General features: G+C 41.7%; 1 protein-coding gene across 1 annotated transcript in view; it reads left to right on the forward strand.

Moving 5' to 3' along the window:
- IFT88 (intraflagellar transport 88) overlaps positions 1 to 12,150 on the forward strand; it is a 168,644-nt gene that overhangs the window by 136,210 nt on the left and 20,284 nt on the right. Inside the window, 1 exon segment of the mRNA XM_028531560.2 lies at positions 3,674 to 3,740. Coding sequence (XP_028387361.1) covers positions 3,674 to 3,740 — 67 coding nt within the window.

Genomic DNA, 12,150 nt, shown 5'->3' on the forward strand with positions numbered 1-12,150 from the left:
CAGTTAACAATTAACATAACAACAATGAGGGGATTTGTGGTCTCTGCTCTTGTGCAGTGGTTGTGGTCTGAGGGGGTCAGGAAAAAGGAAATGACCTTGATATTCCAAAGGTGTGTTATTGTAGCAAAAAGACGACAGGCTTAGTTAAGGTAAAGACTGACTTTTGTCAGAGAAAAATACCATCCTGGGACTTGACTACCTGGGACCAACATGAACTGCCTTTAGTTAGAAAGTTTTAATTTCACAGCATCCTATGTGGTTACTTTAGGTCTCTGAGTTTGTAAGTCCGCCATGAAGGCCTCCCTCCCCTGGGCTTCTCAGGTTTAGTGTGTACCTGCCAACCCACCTTTTTTTTTTTTTTTTTTTTTTGGCCCACCACAGCAAGGTACTCAAGTAAAGAAAGCAGTGGACACAGAAGGTGCTCCTTTCTACATTTGTTTGTCCCAAACTTAGGGTTACTTAAGTAGGACACAAAGTCTGTGCTCACACTTGATTAGAAAAATGTCAAGCTATGTATACATTTGTCTTTATGAGCTTGATTATTTTGCATTGTCTTTTAGATATTTTGGAGATGATTAATTGGACAGATAAAAACCAAATTGTGAAATAAAATCTCATTGTAGATGTTTAAGTTTTTGTTTTGTTCATAATTTTTAGATTTTCTTTCTTTATAAAAGCAAGGGGACAGGTGGGATTTCAAGAGAGGTTTCTTTCTTTTTTTTAATGGAACAAAACTTCAGCATTTTTCCATATTTTAAAATCCTAAGTTTTAGGAGAATGTTTCATTTTATAGAAATAAGTCTTGAATTATTATTGAAGAGAATATTTTTCTTCTCAGCAGACCATAATATCAATAACCTCATCCATGAACTGGGAATTTATTAATACCTGGGGAGTTGTCAGTGTTGAGAGAATAAATAATTGTCCTTTGAAATAAATATAAAATTATATTTCTGTAATTAAAGATTTAAATAAGATATCAGCCTGTGTTAAAATTTTTTGACTCAGGGAGTTCCGGCCAAGATGAAGACATAGGTAGAAACGCTTTGCTTCCTCGCACAACCAAAAAAAGGATAACAACCAATTTTTAAAAAAAGAACACCCAGAACTGCCAGAAAATCATTTGCATGGAAGTCCAACAACCAAGGAGTTAAAGAAACATTCATCCAGAACATAGGAGGGGCAGAGACTGGCAGCTGGGGCAGAGAGGACATGCAGCCAAAGCTAGGCAGCAGACTGTGCAGGCAACCCCACATTCTCTCACAGACGAGCTGGGAGGAGCAACCAGGGAAGGAAGCAGGACAGACCGTGAAACCTAGGGTTTCAGTGCAGGGAAACTAAAGACTCAAAACCCCACACTGTAAAAAAATTTTGGGGGGTTATGGCAGCAGGAGAAACTCCTAGCCTCACAAGAGAGTTTGTTGGAGAGACCCACAGGGTCCTAGGATGTACACAAACCCACCCAGCTGCAATTCAGCACCTGAAAGGGCACAATCTGATTGGGGGGAACGAGGGAAGTGGGATGAGAGCGGAGTAAATGGCATTGTTCCCTCTCTGACCCCTCCCTCACACACAGTGACACAACACAGCAAAGAGGGTTGCCCTGCCTTGGCAAATACCTAAGGCTCCACCCCTTACAACATAACAGGTGCCTGGAGTCAAAGAAATATGGCCCAAATGAAAGAACAGACAAAACTCCAGAAACAGAACTAAGTGACGAGGAGATAGACAATCTGTCTGATGCAGAGTTAAAAACACTGGTAATCAAGATGCTCACAGAATTGGTTGAGCTTGGTCACAAAATGAAGGAAGAAGTGAAGGCTACACAAAATGAAATAAAGGAACATATACTGGGAACCAACAGTGAAAAGAAGGAAATGGATTCAAATCAATGATTTGGAGCAGAAGGAAAAAATAAACATTCAATGAGAACAGAATGAAGAAACAATAATTCAGAAAAGGGAGGAGAGGCTTAGAAACCTTCAGGACAACTTTAAGCATCCCAACATCTGAATCATGGGATTGCTGGAAGGAGAAGAGGAAGAGCAAGATATTGAAAACTTATCTGAAAAAAATAATAGAGGAAAATTTCCCCAATCTGGTGAAGGAAATAGACTTCCAGGAAATCCAAGAAGCCCAGAGAGTCCCAAAGAAGTTGGACCCAAGGAGGAGCACACCAAAAGATACATCATAATTAAGTTACCTGAGATTAAAGATAAGGAGAGAATCTTAAAAACAGCAGAGAAAAGGAGACAGTTACCTACAAAGGAGTTCCCATTAGACTATCAGCTGATTTCTCAGCAGAAAACTTGCAGGCAAGAAGGAGCTGGAAAGAAGTATTCTAAGTCATGAAAGGCAAGGACCTATATCCAAGATTACTCTATCCAGCAAAGCTTTCATTTAGAATGGAACGGCAGATAAAGTGCTTCCCAGATAAGGTCAAGTTAAAGGAGTTCATCATCACCAAGCCCTTATTATATGAAATGTCAGAGGGTCTTATCTAAGAAAAAGAAGATGATCAAAAGTATGAACAGTAAAATGACAACAATCTCACAATTATCAACAACTGAACCTAAAAAACAAAAATAAACTAAGCAAACAACTAAAACAAAAGCAGAATCACAAAAATGGAGATCACATGGAGGATTATCAGTGGGGAGGGGGTGGAGGAGAATGGGGGGAAAGGTACAGAAAATAAATAGTATAAATGGTAGGTATAAAATAGACAGGGGGAGGTTAAGAATAGTATAGGAAATAGAGAAACCAAAGAACTTACATGTATGACCCATGCGCATGAACTAAGGTAGGGGGAATGCTGGAAGGTGGAAGGGGTAGTGCAGGAGGAGGGGGATAAAGGGGAGAAAAAATTGGGAAAACTAATCACATAATCAATAAAATATACTTTAAAATTTTTTATTCAATTATACAGAAAATATGTATCAGAAGCTGTGTGTTTCTGTTCACTACACTGTATCTAAACAGTCTTGCAGTGTGACTAAGACAGTTTTAGTGTTGAAACAAAAATTTTAACACTGAAGACAAACACATAACAATACAATGTAAAAGGAAACCTAAGGTATCGCAGCTTGGCAGTATTTCTTGTGTTTTAAGGGGGAGTTTGTGTCTAAGAAAGTATTCTGTTGAACAGATTAGGCATTTCTGAGATTTTAATAGTGCATTTATTGTAGAAGTTAAATTTCGAAAGCCTATTTGTCTTTTTTCCCTGTAACAGTTTAGGTCCAATCATTGTAGAGTAGAACCAATGCATGAAATAGCCTTTTTGTAGATTCTCTACCCTTCCACCCCACCCGCCTCTTAACGGTTCTGCTCAAACCTGAACTTCACATTAAGAGATTATATGGTTTTTAGGATGTTTGTATAAGCAGAGGTTACACTGCAGTTTGAAGTGTAAGCGCCATTTGAATGTGTAACAAGGACTGGTCACTCAGAATGTTGGAAGGCAGGCTTTGAACCTCTGACTTACAAAACAATATAGTTTTTATTTCTATAGAACCAACTCAGGTAATAATCAGTTTGATCCCAGCTTTCAGGAAATTGGAGAAGTAAGTCTCAAAGTCACATAGTAATACTAATTTAAAAATCAGCATTTAGTTATATTCAACTTTGAAGGAATATCAGTTATTCTTTTAAACACATCTTCTTCTTGTTCCAGCGCATAAAGTCTGGCAGAGATGGCAGCGGAGGTTCCCGTAGCAAGAGAGAAAGTAGTGCTGGCAGTGGTGAGTGTTTTCTGTCATCTTGAAGTTCTGGATTAGTACATGGGCTTCTGCAAACATTTTCAAACAATCCAAAAGTGTCCTTTACCTGTTTGTTTGTGTGCTTGTTTGCTGTATGCACAGTAAAACCTCACTTATTCTAACTAATTTTGCAGGCAGGCAGTCTGGTATGTAAATTGACTGTAAATATTAGCAATTTTAGTTCTTAACCATACTTGTTTCTGCTAATTACATAACAAATGAGTTCAAGCTGGATAAATTATTATAGATTTAATGAGGTTTTACTGTGTAAAATTTGTAAACTTACATTTTAAGGAAGTATCATGAGAAGTAAGATGGTCTTATGGAATGCAGACAGTCCTGGGTCTTGAGCCTCACTTTCAGTGTAGAAAACAGTGCCAGTCTAGGACCTGAGGGACACGGTTCTCCTTCTGGTCTTGATCGTGACAATCATGTGCCTTTGGAGCAGTCCTAAATACTGGAGGATGTTGGCAATTTCTAAAGTTGTTTGCATCTCCAAAGTCCTTAACTTTGTAACCACCCATGACATCATCACCTAATAAGAAGGTTGGTTTGGCAAGTCTTCATTCCCTTTTTCCCATCAACAAAATCTGCCTTCTTCCTCTACTTCAGGGGATTGTTGAAGCTAAATTTAGTAGAAATTTGGTAGTTTTAAGGAAACTATGAGAAAACTAAATGCCAAATGGAACAGATAAACACAGCTCCATTCTCTCACATCCGTACTTAGCAGGGTCGTGTATATGGGACCCAGCCTAGCTACATTCTGTCGTGCCTGTGATCTAGGAGTCAGGGCAAGCAAGATGGGAGTGACCCTTAGTTAGGCAGGCCTTCATTAATCCACAACCTTTACTGGATGTGTCCTTGGTGCCCAACACTGTGTTTAGTGCCAAGGATACAGAGAAGAGTAAAATGGTGACCCCTATGCTCTAGAAAATTCAAATGTAGCTGGAAAGACACACAAGTTTCTGGTGCTGAGGGGACTGCCACAACTGAGACAGGCATCTGTGTTTTTCAAGATTCAATGCTAACGACTACACCGGGGACAATGGCTGTTGATAGAAGTCAGAGATATGCTTCACCAAGTACGTTAGGCAGTTAGTCATCGGTGCCTCTAGTTCTAGCAAGACAGCCTGACCCTCCAAGGCTCAGTCCAGCATCTCCCCCTGACCCTCCTAGTCCTGACTGAGTAACCCTCAGGTCGCAGGAACTGTTGCTCAAGGACCAGCCACCTCCTGTCTCATCAGACTACTGGTCATGCTGGACACCAGTGTCCCCATACTGGCCCCCAGCCTTCAACTGTACCTCAGTTTTGCCACCACCTCACCCCTGCTCATGCTTTACCATATGCCTTTGATTGTCTGGGGTTGGATGTAGCTGCACTCCAGATCTGAGAAATGGGCCCCTGCAGTTGTCTGTAAGCCTGAGACGGCAATCTGGGCCCACAGCCCTTCTCCAAGCCTCAGGGGCAGGTGTGCTGTGGAATTTAGCATTTTTTGGAGTTTAGAAAGGTAATACGGTGCATTAGCCATAGAGTGTGGAATTCCCAGGAGAGTACCTCATCATTGAATAAAATAATAATTTAGTGGAACAATGGTATTTACATTTACAATAAATAATGGCTAAAAATCACTTCAGGACAAGTTAGGTTTGATGCCCAAGAAGTTTCCATACTGCCACCTAAACACATGGCTTTCAGATCTCTCTATTTGGAATTGTGGATGAGGGATCATGGACCTATATGTGCCCAGAATGCATTGACCATCCAAGAAGTCGGTGGACCAGCTAAAGAAGCCCTGAAAGGTGCTGCTGCTGGTGCACCCTTGCTCTTAGGAAGCCATTGTCCCTGATATGAGTTCTTTTGAAATTGAGTGTCCCACTAGAGAATAGTTGCTTTGGATAACCCCTAAGGAAGTATTCATTGTTTACTAAAATTCTGGGACCAGATTCATCCTCTAAGGATTCTACATTTCCTCTAAAAATTTTAAGTTCAGAGACACCAAGCAGTCCTTCCCTAAACAGCAACAGCCCTCCCTGGTACCTCATGAAATGTGTCCAGTGGTAACCCTGATATATTCATTTTGAAAATTTGCTTCAGGAACATCATGACCTCCTCATGGGATGCCAGGGCAGGCCCAGAACAGTTGAGTATGTTGAGGTTTAACCAGAGCCCCAAGAAGGTATCCCCAGGCTGACTCCAATATCCTGCCTCTCGGATACACCAGAAAGGTCAAGGTGCACCTCAGGGGCCACCAAGGTAACAGGTCCTCTGACATGAAGTGCTGCTCAGCCTTCCTAGGACACCCTTTCCCTAATACTTCTGGGACTGTGCTGCACCTCAGAGCAAAACAGTCTGGTTGGTGACGCCAAGGCTGACATGTAAGGAGAAGAGCTGCCTGATCTGACTCCATGTGCAGAGAGGCCTCTGTTAGGAAGTCTTCTCCTGGTTCTGGGCTCCCCGCTGCTGCTTGCTCTTAGTAAGTTTTCCTCCCTTCATTTAGTCCACTTCCATCCAGCACAAATAAGTCCTCTCTTAACCCAGGGCATTAGGGAGTAGAAACTGTGATGTGGACAAATTTTTACAATCCGGGTTTCATGTTCCCATGCTCTTGGCCCAAGTTGAAGGCACCAAATGGTTCCTTACCAGGAGACTTGCCTGCTTCCCCCTCCCATTTGCTTCTCTGTTCCTTATTTCTTCCCTTCATCCTGAAGCCCAAGGTGGAGGCCTTTTTGATGACAGGAATCATGTTTTCTGCCTCCTTTCTTCAGTTCTCAGCACAGGGCCAGGGTAAGGCTATCTCTGGCTTCAAAGTCCAAGTAAACCATGTTGTGGCCCCCACTTACTGCCCCCTCTCTTTCCCCTTGTGCCACCCAGCACCCCACAGCGCACTGGATACACCCACACTCCACACCAGCACCAATCACTCTACAAGGCTGTCCCTTATCCACTTGTCATTCAGGAATTCCCAGGACAAATCTCTACATAAAGAGAGCCCCAATCTCACCCATCTCCCACCTCTAATCTATAAAACCTAGACATGTACAGTTCTAGCTTAACATGGAAATATTTGGCCCTTTGGGCTGGATAAGATGCACAGTTCAATTGGGAGAACTGTGTGAATCCAAATGATGCCAGCTATAAGCTAGTTTAAGTATAATAATTTAATTGTAATGCCTGCAACTTGATTTCTAGAGCATTGCCCAGGACAGAGGACCATGGGGAACTAAAATGCATCATCGTTACTTGTTTATATATTGTAAAATAGCTATTTCTGATATGCTCAAGGGCCTTTGGAAATTGTTCTGTTTTTGTGGATTAGACTAGTCTCCTGGCAGCCTGATTTTTGCTGTTAATTTTCTCAGTAAACCTCAGCTTCTTCCCTCTTCAGTGGGAGCTTCTGAGTCAGTCAGTCAGTCTGTGATAGGCCAGGAATTTGCATTTCTGGCAAGGTCCCAGCTGATGCTGCTGGCCCTGGGACCACGCTTTAATAACCACTGCTGTATCTTCAGTGAGATGATACAGGATTCAATGTGACAGAGTATCTCTAAATCACCAAATTTAAAACCACAGTGTTTGGCGGTCTATTGATCCAACCTCAGCCTCTTGTCCTGGATCTGTCACAGCCAAGCTGGTGTGAACATTACCTGCTCAACCTACAGAGGGCTGCACTGGACTGGGTGTGCTTTGGTGCTGAATAAGTGTGGCTGTTATGATTATTATTTGATACAAATTGCACTGAAAGGTAGTACTGCCTGGTGTAGAATTTTGAATATCCATTCCAGGATTGTCAGCACATCAGTTTGCTTTTAAATAGAATAAATGAAATGAAATGAATTTGTTTTAACTATTTAAAGTAATGATGTATTTCCCTTTTAAATGCACAATTTGGGGTTAAGGTTTTAGTGGCTCAGTGCCAAACATCACTCAGGAGAAACGTTGAATCAGCTCCTGTAAGGAGAGCTGTGTCCCTGAAGTTTATAGTCTCAGTAGTGAGCATGTGCTCATCCCACACCGACAAATTGGACGAGAGCAGAGACTAAGCTCCTGTGTGTCATGCTAGCTGCATTCAAAGGCCAGGAAACCACAGACCACCTCAGCTTCTCACATGTTCCTATCCTCAGACACAGAGCCTTCCAAACGGCATCAGTCCTTTAGCATGATGCTGGCATTTGTGACTTGCTTTCAGTGCTGTGCTGTTAAGGCTACATTTCAAAATTGGTTTTTGTTTACTCCATGTGAAACTTAATGGTTTGCTGCATTTCCAGTTTAATTTTTATGTCTTGGCTGTGAACTTTTTCTACAAAAAAGTATCTCAGTTTTATACCAAAATAATTTTATAATGAAAATTATAGGATATTATGACTCAGTGAACAGAAATTCACTTTAAGTTCAACTTTTTGAAGAACGTTTTTTATAAAGTACATTGTAAACACATTTTTTATCTTAAAAAACAAGTTTTATTTTACGACTGTAGTCAAAGGTGGGCAAGTTCTTTGCCTAGAATACCTTTGCGTAGTTTTGCTGGGCCCCAGTGGTGCCACAGTGTCCACCACATATGAAGGGACAAAAGACCACTATCTAAGGAGGGACGATAGAAAATCTAAGTGAATACAGCCAAATTCTGAGAATCAAATCAACAGAATGTAGGTAATTTGGGAGGAGAGAGTGAGTCTGTGCAAGATGAAAAAAAAGCCTTCAAACACCGCTGGGGTTGGGGGCTCCTACTTCTCAAGAGTGTCACTCCTTTCAGCTCCATCCCGTGTAGGCACCCACTTCGCTGCAGAAATCTCAGGAAAAACTGTACTGGACATCCTGGCTGCTCCACACTTCCAGGCTTGGCAGCACCACACTGAACTTTGTTAGTAAGGACTATTAGAAGACAGTTGGCAGTGTCACTGTTGCACCAGCATATTCAGTGTCAGAGCCTGAAGCAATGTGTCTGTTAGTCCACACTGCTGCTCTGATCTAATGTGTTACCTGTCCTCTGGTACAGTGACTTGCTAAGCCAGGTGTCAGCACACTTCCTGTAGAGGCCCAGGTGGTAGGTGGATGAGACTCAAGGGCTATGTCCTCTCGTCCACTGGGATTCGAGACAGCAGAGATAGCATGTAAGTGGACAGGCACAGCTGTGACCTCACCTTCATATTCAGACACTGAATTCTGAATGTTGTATAAATGTCATGTGCCACAAAATATTATTCATCTTTACCTTTTTCCCCAGCCACTATAAATTATTGTTAACTCACTAAACATTCAAAAACAGGGATGGGCTAGGTTGAGCCCACAGACTGTACTTAGATGATTCCTGCTCTACACCCAACTCTCCATGATTCCATGAACATTCTTGGTCATGACAGGTGGGGCTCAGAAATGTCCTTTTCACCAGAGCACCAGTCACTACTATCTAACCCAAGTATACAGCTGTGTAGTGAGGCTCTCTATCATTGAACTCTTCTTCTTAACATGACCTCAGCTGTTTACAGTGGTGCCACCTCCAAATTGTCAGACACAGAATAACAGAATGATGAGGCATTGTGTCAACATAAGGTGCCCCTTCCCTCCAGCACTTAGCTTGCTGCCCTTATTTTTAGATCATTGCAGTTAGTCCCTCAGTTCTGGTATCATTCAGCATCCATGTACTCCCTTTTTCAAATTACCACATCTTATGTGACTTTTGGCAAACTACTTAATCTCTTTGTCACAGCTTCCTCCTCAGTCAAATGGGAATGAGCATATGACCTACATGGTAAGGTTGTTGAGAGGAGAAGCTGAGTTTACACATGGAAGTGCTAGCAAGGGTGATTCCTTTGACAAAGAAGAACGTGGGCAGTACACAAACTCTAGTGCCTACCTCTGGGTATTGCGAGGGGCCATGTGCACATCTGCTTGATGTATGCTTGAGTTTGTTCTTGGGTTTTTTCCTAACACTGTGTCTCATGTTTGTCTGTGCATGAAGGCCGGTGTCAGCACATGGACCATAGTCTTACTGTTTACAAAAGAGGGTTTTTAGCAAAAATACTAGAAATTATATCTACAAATGAGTGGTGATTTTTGAAGTTACCAATTTGGAAATTAGAGCATTTATTCCAGTGATGATATAGTTAATCAAAACATTCATGAAATACCTCTTTTGGAATTTCCATCATATGCAAATCACAAAAAGCACAGGAAATCCAGTCTAAAAATTTTACAGATATGTATACTATACATATTTAAATGTGATAAAATATGTAAATTGTATGTATTACATCTATAAATATCTACATGTGTTGTATGCATAGTTTATGCATACAGTTGTTTCCCTTGTGCCTTCCTGTCTTCCTGCCTTCCTATCAACAAATAAGCATTTATCAAGTTCCTGACCATCATGGTTGCTCAAGAAATACCTATCTCCTTCCAGCTTCTTCTCCCATATCCTTTTTATATGCCAAGTGCTGAGTTAAGCATTTAGGATGTGAAGTCTAGTAAAAATAAAATAAATTATCTACTTTGCTTCCATCTTCACTGATCCCTCCACAGGCTCTCTCTGCCTCTCAGTATTGCCTATTACAGTGACTGTCAGAGCTGACTTCTCCAGTTGTGATGGGTAGTAATACTATCAGAGAAACAAATGGAGGGAGTGAGCAGTGCAGTAAAACTGAGCCTTGCAGCTAGAATGACATAAGCATGAGCTGACGTTCTAAGAGTACAGCAGGGCCCCGGCCATGGGCCCTGTGCGGTTATGTGCAGTGGTGTCACATGTGCTGCCAGGCTATGACTTCCTCGGGTGCAGGGCTGGGAAGGAACTTTGGATCTGTGTCCACTTAGCTCTCAAAAGGGATGGGGCAAAGGAAGATCAGCCTCCTTGTGACAAAGGGTAGGTCATTGGCAAGTTGTGCTATGAAGTATGTTCAACAGTTGATTCATGAGAAAAAGAAGGAGAGAAACATCACTGTCTGGTTGTCTCTCACATGTTCCCTGCTGGGGACCTGGCCCGCACGCCAGACATGTGCCCTGACTGGGAATCCAGCCGGCAACCCTTTTGTTCACAGGGGGGCACTCAATCCACTAAGTCACACCAACCAGGGCCCCCACAGTTATTTACACCTAGAGGTTTTCAGGCTTTATTTCCCTATGCTAGAACCCTGGTTTGGGTGGTGTGTCTCACTTCCCAGTTGTTCCTCCTGGCTTATCCACACAAAAATGTAGGATCGCCCTATCCTCCAGTTGCCACCTTGCCACATGTCCTCTTGGCCCAGGCTTCCCATCTCTGCCCCTCCTATCAGTCTGGATGAATGTTTCTTCTTTAACTCCTTATTTGTCAGACTTCCATACAGTTCAATTTTCTGGCAGTTCTGGTCTTTTTTTTTTTTTTTAATTTGCTGTCCTTCTTTTCATTGTGCAAGGAGGTGCAGTATGTCTACCTACGCTTCCATCTTGGCTGGAACTTCGTAACTTTTTCTTATTTTCATTACTAGTATATTATGTACTCAGTTTGTTAAAATCATTGAATTTAAATCATAAAATCTTTGCCATATCTAATTCTGTTTAAGGAATTAACAAGAATGAAGTACATTGCTTTTCATTTTTAGTTCTTTTTCTGCTTTCAATTTTTTCCTGCTTTTAGTTTATCTACAACTGTAAATAATTTTCATACTCTTCTTTCTTTCTACTGTGTAGTATTCCATTGTGTGAATGTACCACAGTTATTTGATCCACTCATTTACTGACAGTTCCTTAGGCTGTTTGTAGACCTGGGATATTATGAATAACACTGCTACGAACATTGGGGTACATAGGTTCTTTTGTATTGGTGTTTCAGGATTCTTAGGGTATAATCCCAGCAGTGGAATTACTGGATCAAAAGGAAGTTCTATTTTTAGGGTTTTTTTAGAAAATTCCATACTGTTTTCCACAGTGGCTGTACCAGTCTACATTCCCACCAACAGTGCACTAGGGTTCCCTTTTCTGCACAACCTCGCCAGCACTTGTTGTTTGTTGATTTGTTAATGATGGCCATTCTGACCGGTGTGAGGTCACAACATGGATGGAACTGGAGAGTATTATTCTAAATTAAATAAGTCAGATGGCAAAAGATAAATGCCATGTGATCACCTATAACAGGGATCTAATGAACAAAATAAACAAACAAATAAAATAGAACCAGAGGCATGGAAACAAGGAACAGATTGACAGCGACCAGTGGGGTTGGGGGAGGGGGAGAAGGGGGAAAGAAGGGGAAACGTCTAGTGAAGGTACGTGTATGGATGACTCATGGACATGGACGACAGGGTGGGCACTGACTGTGGGAGTGGAGAGTGGGCGAGACGGGGAGAGCAATGGGGAAAATTGGGACAAGTATAATAGAACAATAGTAAAATAAAAAATAATAATTTTCATGCTCTTAACCATATT

Source organism: Phyllostomus discolor, chromosome 2 (assembly GCF_004126475.2).
Source record: "Phyllostomus discolor isolate MPI-MPIP mPhyDis1 chromosome 2, mPhyDis1.pri.v3, whole genome shotgun sequence".
NCBI classification, from domain to species: domain Eukaryota; kingdom Metazoa; phylum Chordata; class Mammalia; order Chiroptera; family Phyllostomidae; genus Phyllostomus; species Phyllostomus discolor.